This window comes from Gymnodraco acuticeps, unplaced genomic scaffold, assembly GCF_902827175.1.
Source record: "Gymnodraco acuticeps unplaced genomic scaffold, fGymAcu1.1, whole genome shotgun sequence".
Classification (NCBI taxonomy): Eukaryota; Metazoa; Chordata; class Actinopteri; order Perciformes; family Bathydraconidae; genus Gymnodraco; species Gymnodraco acuticeps.
This window is the reverse complement of record NW_022992149.1, coordinates 1,916,163-1,934,331: the sequence shown is the minus strand read 5'-3', so window position 1 is coordinate 1,934,331 and position 18,169 is coordinate 1,916,163. Positions and strand designations below refer to the sequence as shown.

The window sequence follows — 18,169 nt, the reverse complement described above, 5'->3', positions numbered from 1 at the left end:
CAACTGGCTCCTTTCGACGCGAAGGAGGAGCGGCTCAACTCCGAGTCCCTCCCTGATGACCGAACTTCTCACCTTATCCCTAAGGGAGACACCAGCCACCCTGCGGAGAAAACCCATCTCGGCCGCTTGTATCCGCGATCTCGTTCTTTCGGTCATGACCCATCCTTCATGACCATAGGTGAGGGTAGGAACGAAAATGGCCCGGTAGACAGAGAGCTTTGCCTTCTGGCTCAGCTCCCTTTTCGTCACAACGGTGCGGTAAAGCGACTGCAGTACCGCTCCCGCTGCTCCGATTCTCCGGCCCATCTCACGCTCCATTGTTCCCTCACTCGAGAACAAGACCCCGAGATACTTGAACTCCTTCACTTGGGGTAAGGACTCATTCCCTACTTGAAGTGGACAGTCCATCGGTTTCCTGCTGAGAACCATGGCCTCAGATTTGGAGGTGCTGATCCTCATCCCAGCCGCTTCACACTCGGTTGCGAACCGATCCAGTGAGTGCTGAAGGTCGCAGACCGATGAAGCCATTAGAACCACATCATCTGCAAAAAGCAGTGGTGCAATCCTTAGTCCACCGAACTGCAGACCCCCTCCCCCATGACTACGCCTCGAAATCCGATCCATGTATATTACAAACAGGATTGGTGACAAAGCGCAGCCCTGGCGGAGGCCAACCCTCACCGGAAATGGGTCCGACTTACTGCCGAGGACCCGGACACAGCTCTCGCTTTGGGAGTAGAGACCCCCTCACCCCATACTCCCGCAGCACCTCCCACAGTAACTCCCTGGGAACTCGGTCATACGCCTTCTCCAAGTCTACAAAACACATGTAGACCGGATAAGCGTATTCCCAGGCCCCCTCCAGGATCCTTGCGAGAGTAAAAAGCTGATCCGTCGTTCCACGACCAGGACGGAATCCGCATTGTTCCTCCTCAATCTGAGGTTCGACAATCGGCCTGACCCTCCTTTCGAGTACCTTAGAGTAAACTTTCCCGGGGAGGCTGAGTAGTGTGATGCCTCTGTAATTGGCACACACCCTCTGATCCCCCTTTTTAAAAAGGGGGACCACCACCCCGGTCTGCCACTCCTTCGGTACTGTTTCCGACTTCCACGCAACGTTGATGAGACGTGTCAACCATGACAGTCCCTCAACACCCAGAGCCTTCAGCATTTCCGGGCGGATCTCATCCACCCCCGGGGCTTTGCCACTGTGGAGTTGTTTGACGACCTCAGTGACCTCCCCCCGGGAGATTGGTGTTGATCCCCCGTCATACTCCAGCTCTGCCTCTAACATAGAGGGCGGAGTTGTCGGGTTCAGGAGTTCCTCAAAGTGTTCCTTCCAACGCCCTAACACTCCATCAGTTGAGGTCAACAACGTCCCATCCTTACTGTACACAGCTTGGATGGTTCCCTGCTTCCCCCTCCTGAGGTGTCGGACAGTTTTCCAGAACAACTTTGGTGCCGCCCGAAAGTCCTTCTCCATGTCTTCTCCGAACTTCTCCCACACCCGCTGCTTTGCCTCGGCCACGGATGAGGCTGCTGCCCTTCGGGCCTGTCGGTACCTTGCAACTGCCTCGGGAGTCCCCCGGGATAACAAATCCCTGAAGGCCTCCTTCTTCAGTCGGACGGCTTCCCTGACCACCGGTGTCCACCAGGAGGTTCGAGGGTTACCGCCCCTTGAGGCACCTAGGACCTTGAGACCACAGCTCCCCGCCGCGGCTTCGGCAATAGAGGCTTTGAACACCGACCACTCTGGTTCAATGTCCCCAACCTCCACAGGAATGCCCGAAAAGCTCCGCCGGAGGTGTGAGTTGAAGGCCTCCTGAACTTGGGCCTCCTCCAGACGTTCCCAGTTCACCCGAACTACACGTTTGGGCTTACCAGGTCTATCCAGAGGCTTCCCCCGCCACTCGACCCAACTCACCACCAGATGGTGATCAGTTGACAACTCCGCCCCTCTCTTTACCCGAGTGTCCAAAACATACGGCCTCAGGTCCGATGATACGATAACGAAATCGATCATGGACCTTCTGCCTAGGGTGCTCTGGTACCACGTACACTTATGAGCATCCTTATGTTCGAACATGGTGTTTGTTATGGCCAATCCATGACTAGCACAGAAGTCCAGTAACAAACCACCACTCCGGTTCAGATCAGGGGGGCCGTTCCTCCCAATCACGCCCCTCCAAGTGTCTCCATCATTGCCCACATGTGCGTTGAAGTCTCCCAGCAAGATTAAAGAGTCCCCTTCAGGAGCCCCATACAGGACTCTTTCCAGGGTCTCCAAGAAGGCCGTATACTCTGAACTGCTGTTGGGTTTATAAATGTGCTATATAAATAAAACTTGATTTGATTTGAACAAAACGTGACCCGTCTCTTAAATGTGTGTCAACCACAGACCTTATTTCGAGCTATTTTCCCAAATCCTATGGAGAAATTGCATTGCGGAAGGAGTTTACTTCTGGCGTCACTGTGGCACTCTTTAGCAGTAGAGCAGCAGGATTTTCTACACTGTGTGGCTCAATACATATTTCCTTTTTACACCAGGTATCTTAAAACAGTCAGCACACTTGCTGGGTTTGATATGCTTCTATTTTGCACTCAACAGGGCTACAGGTCAATACAAATTGTAAGCGTGTGTTTGCTCATTTGAGGCATGGCAGGCATTTCTGTTATTCTCATTCCAGTGCCTATCAGTCCAGATCATTTCCAAAAGACAGGAGGGAAAAATATGATATGGGCTGACTAACAGTGGGAAGGAAATGTATCTGTCAGTCAAACAAGGAGACAGGTAAACCCTGCCTACAATTACAAACACACACATGCACTTGCACACACAGATAAAACCAATTCCTTCGGTCAATTTGAGCAATGGATGGTTTAAAATGAATGTCTCAATGTCAAAGCATTCCGATGTCCCATTTCCTATCACAATACGCATACATAATAGTATGCACAAAAATAAAAACGTACATAGACATACATGACACTACTCTACTCATTTATTTATGAGCGACTAAAAGGCCTTAGGCCTATTACAGCCGTATCCTATTGATTGATTGATTGATTGACACATCATCAACATTTGACTATCTTTAAATGCAATTTTGTTATTGCAAAAGGATGGAGAATCATTCATTTTCAGTAGCTGCTGTCCCCGTATCTCACAAACTGTTCCTTTCTCACACACACTGAGAAGCAATCCATTAAGTGACTGTTGGAGGTGGGAGAAGAAACGTGCACACAGACATACTGATACCAGGCAAACACTGAAAAACATATACTGAGTCATAGGAGGCAGTAGAAAACACATAGTGGAGATCACAACCTGACTTTAAGGTCTTATGGTGGATTTGACTAGTACAGACTCTGCACATGATGAAAGAAATGTAAAATGTTAGCTGCAGAAAATCGCTTCGGATATGGTTGAGGGAAAGATTTCTAGGGACTTCCTTCATGTCTGCTAACGTATGCTCCTCCTCTTTGATATCTTTCCAACTAGTTCCTGGTCAAACTCTTTCACCCCACTTTCCCTCTCTAACCTTCCTCCTCAGGATCTCTTTCTCTCGCGGGCCTCCCTTCCCACTGTCCTTCTTCGTGTCAAATTAAAGTGATGGAAATGGACTTGAGGGGACGCTAATTGCAATTGTCAATCCAATCTAGGTCGGTGCTGAAAGACAGGGGCTCCCTAGCACTTCATCAGTCTTCATTAATATTGAAGGAGTTTGCTGAGGAGCAGGGGGCCAACGTAATCTGCACTCCTCTAATAGTGCACCAACAATTAGGAAACTGGGGAGGGCACCAATGGTGCCTGAGGGACAAATATGCCACTCAAGAAGAAGTATGAAGAAAGATGTCTGAAGACAGGGATGGAGTGCATGAATAGAGGATGCTTTGAAATGCTGGGGGAAGTAGCTTGGCAAGGCCATTTCACCATATGGTAATGGTGATTGCAGGTGAAAAAAATTATTTTCACTTTATTTTGTACTTTGTTAGACCAAGAGAGGTACAGCCTTGTGAAGGAGGCTTATAGACTGCTGTTTATTTCCAACAGTTATGGGACCAAGCAAAAAAAGAGGAAGTCAGACAAATAATAAATATAAGAAAAAAGCGGCTAGATGCAGTAAACTTTTTTCATCCAAATGCTGCAATGTTTTCTTTGCATAACCTTCAGATTAACTTGCTTGAAACCTTTCACATACTGTGCCTGTTAGGGAACTCACACTTGAGTGCTCTCTGTGTGTGGGAGAATAAAACATGTGATCATGGCCTCTAAGCACAGGTCAGTTTCAGCAAATGCACTGCTCATTCTGAAATACTTTTACTGCTTGGGTTATGGGAGATTTTTGAATTGCTTAACCCCCAATACCGTTCCATAATTGGCCCCTTAACTCTGAAGCAAAGCAAGGTTAAAACAACTAGGACTGAAAAAAAAGACAAGGAGGACACATCTGCTGCCTAATTTCCTCTATCTAGGCTACTCTCTACCATGCCGTAGAAAAACACTTAGAAAAACTGAGCCAGAGACTGAAGACTGAGCAGCTTTAGTTGCATGTTTATAATACATTTTTGCGATGTAAAACTTGCTAACTTAAGTAACCACATATTTTAAAACTTTAGTCTCTCTTTAGCCACTGTTATTTCGGCTCAATGATGCACTTGCAGGGTTTCCATCTGTATGCATCACTTTGACAGCTGATAATTGTTTCGACAAGTGAAGGGTCAAGTGAACACTTCACTCAGCGTTGAAGGCCACATGAACAACCCACCAACATCATTGTTGAGAAGCCCCCTTTAGTACATACTGGAGGTGTTAGGGCACGAACCCTCCAAATAAAAGAAAGAAATAACGTAACCATGCAGCCTCAATCCAATAAGTACACTTTAAGAACATTTCTTTAGTTTGTGGTTGTGTTTTATTGGACTGCACAATATCTATATTTTCTCGAGATAATCATCTTGTCAGAAAAGGTACTCTAATTTGAAAAAAGGAAAAACAATAAAACAAGTTGATTTGTTTCAGGGGAAAACAAGATACATTTAAAAGGAACAAAGAGTCTTCGAAAGGAGGAATGCTAATAATAAAAGATGCATCTGTTACAACACATCTAAATATGTTTGTTGTCATGATACTTAGGCCTCATTTACATGTTCATTTATCTTTTCTAAAATAAATTGCAGAAGCCTTTTGGATACATTAAATGTCTCCATTTGTAAATAGTGATTCAATAATGTATTAACTGCTACAGGGACAGCAGTTGGAAATCAGTGAGTTGGTGCTGGGCCGCTAAGCAATGGGATCACTGCATTAGCATTTTTTGGGGAGATTACATGTTTACTAATGGTTGTAATGGCAACATCAAATCAGCCTGTGGGTTCCTACTGGGACTGGTTAGAGGGGAGGAGAGGGAACAACATTAATATGTCATAATCACAAATTAGTTTATGAGCAAATGTGAGGAATTGACACGGGGGAAGAGTGTGTTACTTGATTCCCATTCACAAGAAGAAAAGTCACATGTAGACCTGAGCAAGATGTGTCATTTACTTTTCTCAAAGTGCATGCATTCAGTATGCAAATGTCTGTTCTGCTTATGAGAGGGAACGAGAATATGGATTTAGGAGTGATTTAAACGTTGTCAATGTAAACACTGCTTGTGGTTAGAGACCCTGTTGTGCTGTTGGTATGAATGTGCATATATGAGAGTGGGGAGAAAGCCTCAGTGCTGAAATGCAGTTATTAATCACAGTGCCAGCGTTGATTCATCTGTCGTGGAGGCAGTTTAGAAGATGGACTCTATTTACTGCTAAAGCTGTTTGAGGGGCTTTGGGAGGCAGCCATCAATCTCTCGGCTATCTTGAAAAGAAAGAGCCACTGCACAGGCATCAGTTTCAATCACCTCCCAGAGACAGGTGGTATGGTAGGCCGCTGCAAAATACTTTTCTCTTCACTCCTTCTTTCTTCTCTACCTCAAGGTGAAGTGTTCCCATCCCTGGGGAACCGTGTTATTAATGTCTTTGATCATAATAATAATAATATTACCTAAAAATACAGATTGCACCCTGCCCTCTTGCTCCCTAGCTGTTTGGCACCCTGTGTTCCTAATTAGCATCTTCAATTAACCCATGTTAATTGCCATTCCTGAAAAGGTGGAGGAACCTGACAAGTTGGCGCCACAGGGAGTCATTTGGTAAATGAGTGCTGGTTTGATATAAACGTAGGCAGGTAGAGAGGGGATTGTAGTCAAAAGCAACTTTAACCTCCACATGCCTTCATGTAACATCAGCTTATGAGACACTCTTAAACTCTTAAACGTGAAAGTGTGAAAGTTGTTCTACAGAAGAAATTGGTTCTGTAAGTAAAGCAGCGATCACACTTGGTATTTGATCTGCATGTTTTACCACAATAACAACTTTTTCTCTGAGTCAGTGGGGCCTATTACCTCTCCAGGAGTCACATGGTAGCATTTTACTATCCATTGCTTGCTCTTTCTTCTATTATTCTCTGGGTTTTGTTCTGCATCGCAGGGGGTGTTGTCAGTATTGCGTTGCACAATGCAGAGCAGGGTTAGAATTCAATTTGCAATCTTGATTTGTTGTGTCCATACAAGCTAAATGCACAAGAGAAAATGAGCTACCCCATTACTTTTACCTCATGCAAACAACCTGATGTTGCTATATAAACTTCAAATCATTGCTGAGTAAAATATGAAAAACCAATGATTGTTTGCAATCCTGCTTCTCTGCAAAGCCTCTGAGCCCAGTTCATACGCAAAGCAATACCAGCCCTTGAATGCAGTCAGCACTTTAACGAAACACCAGGGGAGCTCCCCTGCCCCCCAGATTGACGAGAATCAATTGGAGTTGAATGCCGTTAGCTGAGCAGAGTGCTTGGTTGATGTACTGGAGAAGTGGAAGGCCAACGGAGGTCAATAGTAGCAGCTGACTCCACCCAAAAGAAACCGGGCAATTTAATTTTTTTCTCCCTTCTAATTTCTCAACCCTCATGTCTCTGCTGCCTTCTGACCTCTCATCAACACAATATTACTGCTCTGACCCCCGGCCTGTCATCACCCACTGACCCTGTTGGTATATGTGTCCATCAAACTGAAATGGAAGTAAGCATTCACGTAGGCAATTCCACCTCAACTCCCTCACCTAAACAACATGTTTCATTCATGTTCCACAGCTCCCTATAGATATTGCCCTTTGACTGTAGGAATCAGTTAACTCACATGTTTAGATTGGTAATGAGATTATAGTACAAAAAAATGCTCATAAATAACTGAACTCTTTCCAAATGGTTTTCTAACATTTAGAAATTCATGTTCCGTACAACAGCACTTTTTCGTCTCTGTCTTTGAATCACAGTTAATAAAAAAGGAGATTAGGCAGAGGAAGTTATTTTAAAAGGGATTTTGATTATTCTATGCTTCAGGTCACAATGGTGCGAGCTCACAATCAGTTAGACACTTGGAGAGGAGAGGTCTGATTACTCCTGATAACAAAAACATTCCTCGCTGCTTATCATCGGTTATAGACCCTAATCTGAGTGGTGATTAGTTGTAAAGGATCTGAGTATATGCCATTTTCTGGATGACTAGGTCAAATGAAAAGACAGTGGTGAAAAAGTTCACATTCTGAAGATTTAGGCACAAAGTGATGCAAAATGTGGATGTTTGGATTGGTATTTTTATGTGCTGAAAACTACAGACATTGGAATAATTATTGTAGTTACCATAATCTATGACTGTAAGAAGGCTAGCAATTTTAAACATTTCCAACGCGTTTAGGTAAGCTTTTTCAAAAGTCTCTGGTCAGTTCCAAGTGGAGAATTTTGGGCATATAAGTACAATTACAATTCAACACCGTTTAATGTATGATACTGTTCAGTCCTTACTCTGAGGAAGGTGAGATCCCGGCTGCGGTCGATGCTTGTGATCTCAAGGTTGCCCATTACGACTTCACAGTTCTCGTAGTATTTCCTCAGGGTGCGGTACTGCTGCTCCAGGTCCGACAGGGTGCTCAGCTTGTTCTCTGTACCAGCACATACTAGAAAAAAGGCACAGGGACAAAGTGATAGGACAGTGTTAACACAGATATATTAGACACAACAGGGTTTGACTTAGAAAACACACAGGCATAGTCCAACTGCACTTACAACTTTCATCTTTTACATCGACCACCGTACTACGAGTCAACTTCCAATTATTTACTTGTGATTTAAATGTAGTCTGTAAGCCTAACAACACATAGCTTGCTCTTTATTGTGTAGAGTAAAATAAAGCATACACAGCATGGAAACAGGGATTTAATAAACACAAAGCTGTTATGTGTTTTCGTGTGCGGTACAATAATTGTTCAGAGAGAGTGTGGTGTCAACATGAGACCGTGGACAGTGATCTGCAGCACCTGCTCAGCTGGCCTGGTCATGTAAGACTAGGAAGTCGCTGGACCTCTCTGCACCATACCCGCACGTCACACCCCCCCTCGGGGCACATGGAAGCTCTTTAGCGGCTAGCTGGGCTGTTCGTTTGACAACTAATTAAACAGACCCATTTCCACCCATCACACATTATCCTCCCTCACCCCCCCCCCTTCATGACGACACAAGCCATCTGCCCAATAAGATGTTGCTGCCCACTCTTGCATGAACATACACACAGACATATGAATACAGACACAGAAGAAAAGCATAAATATCCCAAAGTCTGTCTTATACAAAACAACATATTTCATAAACACATTCTGCCACCAACCCCTCAAATAGTGGACGCTTTAGATAGATTAGATAGTTGCATTGTTTCTTTTGAAGTATTGTAATTTAGTTTCATTTGCATTGCCATGGTGGTGTAGTTTCTCCCACCTGCACGCTCCTGATGACAGAGGAGCCATCAGTGTGACGAAGGGGTGACAGGTCCTTCCCTGACTCTTGTCACACTGTCACCCATGAGCTGTTACCTCTTCCTCTGAACACATCCGCCCTGAAAGATCTTTACTGGCGCTATGCATTTTAATCCAAAGTCCCTTACACATCCTGCTACACACATCCCCCACTCCTGGCTAGCAATACACCAAGCCAAACTAATTTTCCCTACTTTCCCCACACACGGGCATTCTCTGCATTCTCTATTTCCTATTTACTCCATTTACCCATCATTACACTATACATATGGGGGAAGTGGGAGGACTCAGCCTGAAGGCAACACAGGCTGTAGAGACAAATGGGATTTTGTTTAAACACTTCCATCCAAGCAGATATTAGATAAGTGAAGCTATTGCAATGTCATCTGGACAATACCCGTATATGAGCTGGTGGTGATTAACCAGGTTGCACAAAGCATAACGTGCTGCTCCGGAATGATATATAGCAGACCTGGGTGTTTTCAATAACAGTTAGCGTGGGCTTGAGGGTAGAGGGTGGGTCATAAAGTGAGTATAGGTGTAATAAACTCGTATTGCACCCTTGGGGCAGGACGCCGAGATCAGAGGAAACGGGCATTATGGTGTGTGATGTCTGGTGAAATGTACTTTTTTTATACCCATTTGCTTCCTCAAGCATGCCTTCATCCTGCTTACTTGACAAATCTGTCTGGAGCATTATGAAGTGATGGGATTTTTGTTCTTCTTCCCACGTGTGATTTTTAACGAAATACTATGAAAGCACATAGCCCTGCATGAGGCTGAGATGATGCTGCCTGCCAAGTGAACCACAACGAATCCATCTGTGCTGTGTGGAGCGTAGATATAGGAGGTGTGAACTGTTACAGGTTTACTGCAAATCTCGGAGATCCTCCTGGTGATACGTCTGCATGTGCATCAACGTGGGCAGGCCGTAAACGATAAACCTCAGGGTGTATTTCCCCCCCTCTCACAGCATGATCGAATCAATTTGTCTGCATGCTCAATGTGTTACATCTGAGCCTGTATATCAAAGCAAAGGTTGAATAAAACACCCTCTCTGCTCTTTAGATTAGTGCGACCTGCCCACCCAGAAGGACATGCAATAAGACAAAGAGTCGTCGTCTGTTCTACATACTGCCTATGATGCAGGAACAGACTGCAAGAACAGATGAATCTTCATATTGTTTACTTACGGCTGTTCTATAGAAAAACGAGAATCCATCTTATCGGTTTGATGGATTTCACTTCCAGGCAAATTTAAAGTAGAGAATGCCAATGAGATTCAATGTTTCTTTTCCACATATAAAGTACATTTTACCATGTGGGCAAATTGATTTAATTTGTTTCCCGGGAATGTCGTCTCAGAAATGATGGATTAAGGCAATGAATCATAATAATTCAGGATTTTCCAATGTATGTAATTAATGAGAAGATTATGAGCCGATGGGTGGAAATGCATATCTTGCTCAATTTATATGGTCTGGAATTTTTTTGTTCTTTGTTCTTTTCTTCAATGATTTGACATAGACAGCGAGCATGTGAGGAGCCTTGTTAGTCATTGCTTTCAGAATGATGACAAAATAAGGGAATATGGTTAAGGCAAACCTGTATGTTTGTGGAGGAGCCAGATTTCGATCCTTTTACTACCATAAAGAAAAATAGACTCTCTCTCTATTCTTTAACCATCTATCTTTCTCTCACAAATCAGTCAAAAACGTTGTGAGGGACGGATGTGTTGGTAGCTGGTTTTAAATGGCTTCCATTCAGCCCCCATGTGTATCCAAGAGACAGCCACCAGACAAGACGAGAATGCATCCATCACGGTCTCTGACACTATCAGTCAGCTATAGAGAGAATGCAAACACTGACTTTTGCACACACAAAAATAAATAAAAATGTTTGAATGTTGCAAAGTTACAGAAATGCCCCTGAGCCGCATTTTCCTTTATTCTCTTGATAAATATCTTAATCAGGTTTATGTAGTCAGTTCACTGCTGTGGTTCTTGCTCCTTGCCCCATTCATTTCATAGGTAGTGCACAAAACAACTTCATCAATAGTGCCTTGTGCGATTATCGAATGCCTATAAAGCTGGTGAGTCTCTGAGGTTTATGGGCTCCTGCCAATGAAGCCAGCAAAAGGTCATCCCAATAGCCAGTAACTGACTGAATTAAATAAAGTTGCAAATGTCACTTCCATAAGTAAACACCGTCGATAGCTGAGTTGGCTAACGTGCCTTGAATTGAGGAGCAGCTTATAAAAGTTGCATTTAAACACTGCCTAAGGCAGGACCGAAATACTACATTTTCTGTCACTGAAAATAAAAGTGCCACATCTGAGGTCAGAGCAGTCCTTTGTCCCTGAACGTCCCCCAGATTAGCTTTTCTGGCTAAGTATGAGTTACAAGCCACTGCTTCTGATTGTAATCATGGCCCAAATGATTGTCCATCTGCTGAGCGGCTTAATAAGCATCAGAAACAATAACTAGATGAGTGTTTGCGATGACGGCACGGTCCACTAACACTAACCTCACGTTGCCCTCTGAGCTCTGGTCACCTACCAACATCGCTGTCGCTGCCTCCATATGGTCTACCATGAATTAGCATTCATTCCCTCAGTGGTGCACACAACCCCTACTCTCTGTGGGATTTACCCACAGAGAGTAGCCTGCAGCTGCCAGTCTGCAGCCCACAGAACCTGGCAACATCTGAAATATTACAAATCACTATTACTTATAAGTGGTCCATGCATGTGTATGATCGGTACATTTACTGTTCCGTTTCAACCTCCTCATTAACTAATTTCCCGCAGCAGCAGGCAGCCATTTTCGAGCACAGAAGCTCTGATAAACAGACTGTGTACACTACCTGCTCAGCACGAAACAGCAGACAGCCTACACAAGCAACTGCTGGGTAAAGAAAGTCAAACATTTACCAAGTTAAGTCTAAGATATTTTTTCAGGGTGCAGATACCAACATAGAGCTAAAATGAGAGGGGAAAAAGACATCCCCTCACTCTTGTCAGGTGGCCAGAAACTACACAACACAACACAACTCAAATCAAATTATTTCTACCTTTGCTCTCTGCCTGCTGGATGTGTAAATATCAATTGTTTGCCAACTTGTTCCTTTGCAACTTTATAGGTTGATAATATGTCAGTGTGTCTCTTTTAGAGGTCCTCTGACCCAAAACAAAAAATGGAATTGGAAACAAGAGTGAGTGAGCTATAGCAGGTTCACAATATAATCTCAAACTGTTAAACTTCTCCTCAGCCTATACATTCAAAAACACCCTGTGGGTAATGTGCAAACAGATATTTAACTTCCAGTGCATTTCACTCATATTTGTTTGAGTAGTTATTTATAATAATCAATAATGCTTATAATTATGTCCTCTTTTACTCTCTCATATGTTTGGTGTGACCCAGTGATACTGCATGTGAACATGTCTGGTGTTGCAGGACGGGAAACAGAAACAGAGGGTGGAGGCTTTTAGTGGAAGCATTCAAACGGTAATAAGGCTGATACTATGCTACTGTCATCTACTGTATGTCTGTACATGTGTTTGTTTGCTTTGGTGTTGCTTATGGTACTGTTACATTTTACAGTACAGCTTTGTATTGTATTATATTTGGATGTGAAGTGTGGATAATATTTCAGATTGTTGTTGACAACATAAGGATGATACTTTTCATCTATTCAATGTTTTCGATATTTGAACAAAATTCAGTGGAGTCACCAAGAACATTTTTGAACATTTTGTGAGAAACCTGAAGAACTGGTCTGTCCGATGCCTAACACGTATAAATGCTGCACACTGTCCATTTATTCTCTCTCACCACGTTACTCTCTGTGTCTCTGTAGGATTCAGACAAGGAAAATCCCTCCAAGTCACAGGGGAGTGATGGGCTGACACTGACACACACCTCATTACCCCAAATCCTCTAGCCGCTTTTCCTTGACTGAGTGCGCTGCTGACACTAGTGTTAGTGAAAGCCTTTTAGACCCACAGACATGTGTTTGAGTGTGTCCTGTCCACATGTGCACACATGACCCTTAGTTATGGCTCACTGGTGCTGGTAACACACAAGTGTACTGACCAGCATTACAGAAAACTGTTTAGTATGCACATTTATCTTTGTTTGTTTGTTTGGATGAATTAGTCTTTGGGGTAAATCATGTAGCATGATTTCATTGCACTTTGGCCTGTCAAGATGTGTTTATAAAAAATGATGAAGTCTTGAGTTAATTTGCAAAAAGTTATGTTATGGCTGCGACTGCTGCCCATGGCTGATTCAAATACCGGTTATCATCCTACACACACCCATATTTTTGCAATTTAAACTTAAAGGTGCGGTATGTAATTTATTTCAGAAGCACTTTTTGTTATATGCCATGGAATGCTCTTAACATCCGATAGCAATGAATATCTTAAGTGCTTTGACAATAAATACATGAAAAAAATGTCATCTGTGGAAGCCGTAGCGCTGTAAAAAGCACGACCAATCATTTTAGCCGGCCTGGCTAAAATAACTGGATGGCCTACCTGCCTGTCAGCCTTCCATCTGTGCACAAACTTATCTCATGCCCTCATTGGTCAAGTGCGCGTTCATGTGTGTGTTGGAGGAGGGGCTCTAAGGAAGTCTGAAGGAAGAGGCAGATTTTTTTCGGCTGCGTAGTTTCAAATTCTTGCGCACTCGAGCTGGTTTCTCCAAAATTACATACCCCACCTTTAATTGTTTTTGTTCTTGTTTTTCAGTTTCACCTTATGTACAATGCATTAAGCCCCTGTCACACTGTCCCGAAATTGACACCCGATGGACACACGATAAAGGAAATGTTCAAATTCGGCTCTGATCGTAGCAACATCGGGCCATTCGTGAGGGCATCTTAAGCCATCGTATGACCGCCGGTGGAGTTTCTCAGGCTCCGGCAGCAACTTCGTGAGCGGTGGCAAAATCTTTGGCATGCCAACAATTGTTCGTCTCACGAAGACAATACGAAGGAAACAAGAAGCTACCCGATTGTCTTAGGAAGGCAACACGACTACGTGAAGCCCTCACAATGCCGTTGTGTAGCTATCGTATGTGGACGATGACATTGAGATTGCATTTATTGCACAACAAAATCATGTAAACATCTTATGTAAATAACCCAATTTGTGTTCTGTGAAACTGAAAAGGATATTACATTGCTTTTGTTACTTTTGTTGCAATTGTATGTCTGTATGGTTAACTTCCTGTTTTATTTAGATGCTTTTATTTTTAAGGCAAGTTTGCGCTTTTGACAGAAAGTTGTTGTTGCTATAGAAACAACATGACGGAGATAAGTAATATCTTCTAATCTACATATAAAGACGGAGAAAGTAAAGTGTATGTTTAAATGATAGCACCCCCTGAAGAGGCACAAGCTCTTACGTTGAGTCTGGATACATTCTAAATCATCAGTAAAGTCTACGAGCATATTTCCGTGTGTGGTTCGGGTGCCATTGTGTGGCCTTCTGTAGGCATTGTATTTTAGTAGTGAAGTCACTTGCTTCGGCTGTTGCTTGGCTGTTGACCAAGTTCGGGGCCATCTTCGTGCGAAATTCACAATTCCATATTCGTGTGTCCATCTGGTGTACATTTCGGGACAGTGTGACAGGGGCTTTATAATTGTTGGCAATACTCAAGCATTCACTTAACTTCTCTTCTTAAATGTACGTTAATTCCTATTTATTTGAGTTACCAGTGCTGCGGTCAAGTAACCCTACATCAGGTGTGACACCGATGGCTTTACTTACAGTTAAATTACAGTTGATTCAAATTAATTGTCACTAAAATGAGGGTATATTTTGGATTAGCTGAACGGCTTTCTGGTCTTCAATGGCAAACAAACTGATGGAAATGTTCTTCAAAAAAGTTTAAAAGTTTGGTGGTTCAAATGAACTTCATGAAATGCAATCAAAGTATTCAAATTGCAGGCTAAAGATGTAGCCGGTATCACAATGTGAATGCAGTGGATCTGTAAATATGAAATCATGTAGGCCTACATTCATTAGCAGTGCAAAAGCACAGAGACTGAGAGGCTGCACAGAGTCTGAAAAGTGGCAGGGAGCACAAACATGTTAAAACTGTTTGAAAAGAAGAGAGAAAATGACATGAAATTCTTTAGTGAGTCTTACAGAAGTCAGTTCACCTTCAGATTCCTTACACGATGCAATCTTGAATACATTGAAATTAAAGTGGCAGTGAAGAGAGTGAAGTGGAGAGAGGTTTCACGGTTGAAGAAAGAGGTATTGATGGGTTATCACTAGGGCTGTCAAGTTAACACGTTAATAACGCGTTAACGCAAAACAAAAATGAACGCCACTAATTATTTTAACGCGATTAACGCATGTGTATTTTTTGTCCTCGGCCGCCCCGTAGTTTCAGAGTGCATCAAGTTTAAAATACCATCTACAAGCTGATGCTGATAGCCCCGCTCCTGCCGCCCGCTTGTGGCAGACCACACTTCCACGCTCACCGGCAGGCACCGACTGGCTGTTGGGAGGACCGGGAGGGTGTGTGTATATGTGGCCCGAGCGAGCGAGAGAGAGAGACCTTACGTGCATTGTTGTTGTTAGCATCTGGTGCTAGCTAGCTGCGCTAACGGATATAAGGAGCTGTTTAAATGAAAACAGAGGAGCGACATTTCGCCATAACTGCGCCGAGCACTTGACTTTATGCAGGAAGCCAGACAGTGGGACATTGTACGAAAAGTCAGCACACTCAGCACGGATAGTGCGCAACATGATTGCAGCGTCCAGGCAGCTCCCGTTCGAGCATATGCCTTGAGTTGCACATAGCTCCAACGCACGTGCGCACACGCACACACACACACACACACACACACACCATTTGTATTGTATTATTGTATGAGAGAGGTTCCAGATTGAATTGAGGCGAATATTTGTAATGTTCATTATAAATGTGTTTAATATTCATGAGAATATTTGTCATTGTTCAAATGATAATAAACATTAGCATAAAGCATATTTGTCCACTCATATGTTGATAAGAGTATTAAAAACTTGAAAAATATTCCTCTAAGGTACATTTAGAACAGATAAAAAATGTGCGATTAATTTGCGATTAAATATTTGAATCGACTGACAGCCCTAGTTATCACAAATGTATACTGCATGAGGGAGCATGTTTTGTAACTAAATACTTAACATATAACAACATTGTGACCACCAGCAGCAAATTGTGCTACAGCCAGTGGAGGGCAAAATGAACCAAGGTAACTAAGATGCTGACAATAAAATGCACCTACGTTTATGGAGCATTACATAACTAAATAGAACCACTCATCTTTTTCTCCAAAGCCGCAATAACAAGGACGTACGTGGATATTTTCTTTAGGTGGAGTAATCGTCCGCTAACCAAGCAAAGATGGAAGCATCTAATAAAAGACCCTCCAGAGATATTCTGGACAGTGCTAAGCACTATGTTGTTTCAGGGCTTGATTTTAGTGTGAGTGAGGTGGATGATGATAGAGACTGTTTAACCTCCTTTATAATGGGCCAGATCATGCCTCTCAAAAAGCAGCTGTATGACACTTTGAGCTTGTTGACCCTCTTGTCAGGCACCTGGGTTCTCCTGAAAGTTTACTGAAAATCATTTTTGATTAAATATCACGCCAAGAAATGTCCCTGATTACATTTGAGATGCCAGCTTCTCTCACTGAGACTTCCTGAGAGCTCTTACAGCTCATCCTCAGCAAGAACCTCACAGCTGACTCAATGGGAACACAGTAGAGTATATGGTAGAACAGGGTTCATCGTGCACGCTTTGGATCAACTTTCCCAAACATTGTTGGACTTAAGTTCCAATACATTTAGTTTTGAGAATGTAGTTATTTTTAGTTACAGAAAATCAATTAACGTATTTATGGTTTTGCCAACGTCTTCCTATTTCTAAAGGTAATCAGCATTTTAAGGTCTGGCTTTGTTTGATTTTGTATTACCACATCTGTTTAAGAAAAGTTGTGTGAGCAGGCATGCATGTGTGTGTGAGTAAGTGCATGGATCAGAAAATGCACATTCAAGACTTAGCGTGTGAATACTATATTTCATGGCAGAACCACGTGACTCTCTTTGAGCTTCAGGCAGAGTCTCTCCAATCACAGTCAGTTTTTTTTTAAAGTTTTCCCAGTGAGGCTTTGCCTTTGGTCTTGTAGTCTCAGAAGCTCCTTGCTAACACAAGGTGGAATTAAATTCATGCTCTTTATATGCTAATAGTAGAAACAGTAAACCCCGGAGGTGGTTCATATCCCAATAGTCTGCTAAAGAGAGACGACAAATAGGCTGAGCAATGGGGTCAAATGAACAGCTCACATCCTAAATTGGTGGACATGTTCACGGCTGTGTTGGATGTGTGCAAAAGAAAGAAAATACTTGGTGTTGAGCTTCTGTGTGTGAGTTTAAGCTTTTCAGTAATTCTAAGATTACATTTGGTTTATTATGATTTAGGCTCACACAGGCATCCACATAAGGCATAGGAAACCCTAAATGAACAATACCTCTGTGTGCTTACATCTGCAGGAGCCTAGCATATAAAAGTAGAGAAAATGACCTTTAACACACTCTGTCACCATGACAAGTAAGGAGGCGAGCAGGCCCAAATTGAGGGTTATTTTTAAAAAGTGTCCCGCTAAGACAGATCATTTGTTTTCAATGAAGTACAATAAACTTTTTATTTTTCTTAAAAAATCTATGTGCTGAACCAAATAAAACAATCTCACATCTGACCATATCTGATGGGTGCCACCCAATACAAAGTGCAGCAATCAACCCAAAGGCCTATAGGCTCATTCATGTGTCCTTTCATTACAGAAAATACAGGGAAATTGAAACCGTACAGACTTATTGATGTTAAAATATTACATGCATAACCTTTAAGATCTGACGTTATCTATTTCTCCTCTCATCTCCTTTTAGTTTTGACCCCTATTTTTCCATCTCTACCTCAATTTTGATCTTTTTCATTTTAGATTTAGAACGCAATGACATTTATATTCTTAACCATTTCCACCGTAGTATTAATCACAGTCAGTTCACTGGGTCAGATATTTACAAAGGCTGAACTTGCTGCTAGAAAAGCACTTTGGGAGTTATCAAAATGCGACTGAAAGAGGGATTCAAAACGTTTTCATTGTGTAAAACAAAGTCATTGTTGAAGCGCAGGTAACAGTATCCAGGAAAGTCCACAACATCTTACTTCTCATTCATACTCCGTTACATTCA

At 42.8% G+C, this 18,169-nt stretch overlaps 1 protein-coding gene across 1 annotated transcript in view; it reads right to left on the bottom strand.

Annotated features, from left to right (window-relative positions):
- The window catches only part of erbb4b (erb-b2 receptor tyrosine kinase 4b), a 353,394-nt gene that overhangs the window by 188,315 nt on the left and 146,910 nt on the right, over nt 1-18,169 (bottom strand). Inside the window, 1 exon segment of the mRNA XM_034203950.1 lies at nt 7,901-8,052. Within this exon segment, the coding sequence (XP_034059841.1) occupies nt 7,901-8,052 (152 nt within the window).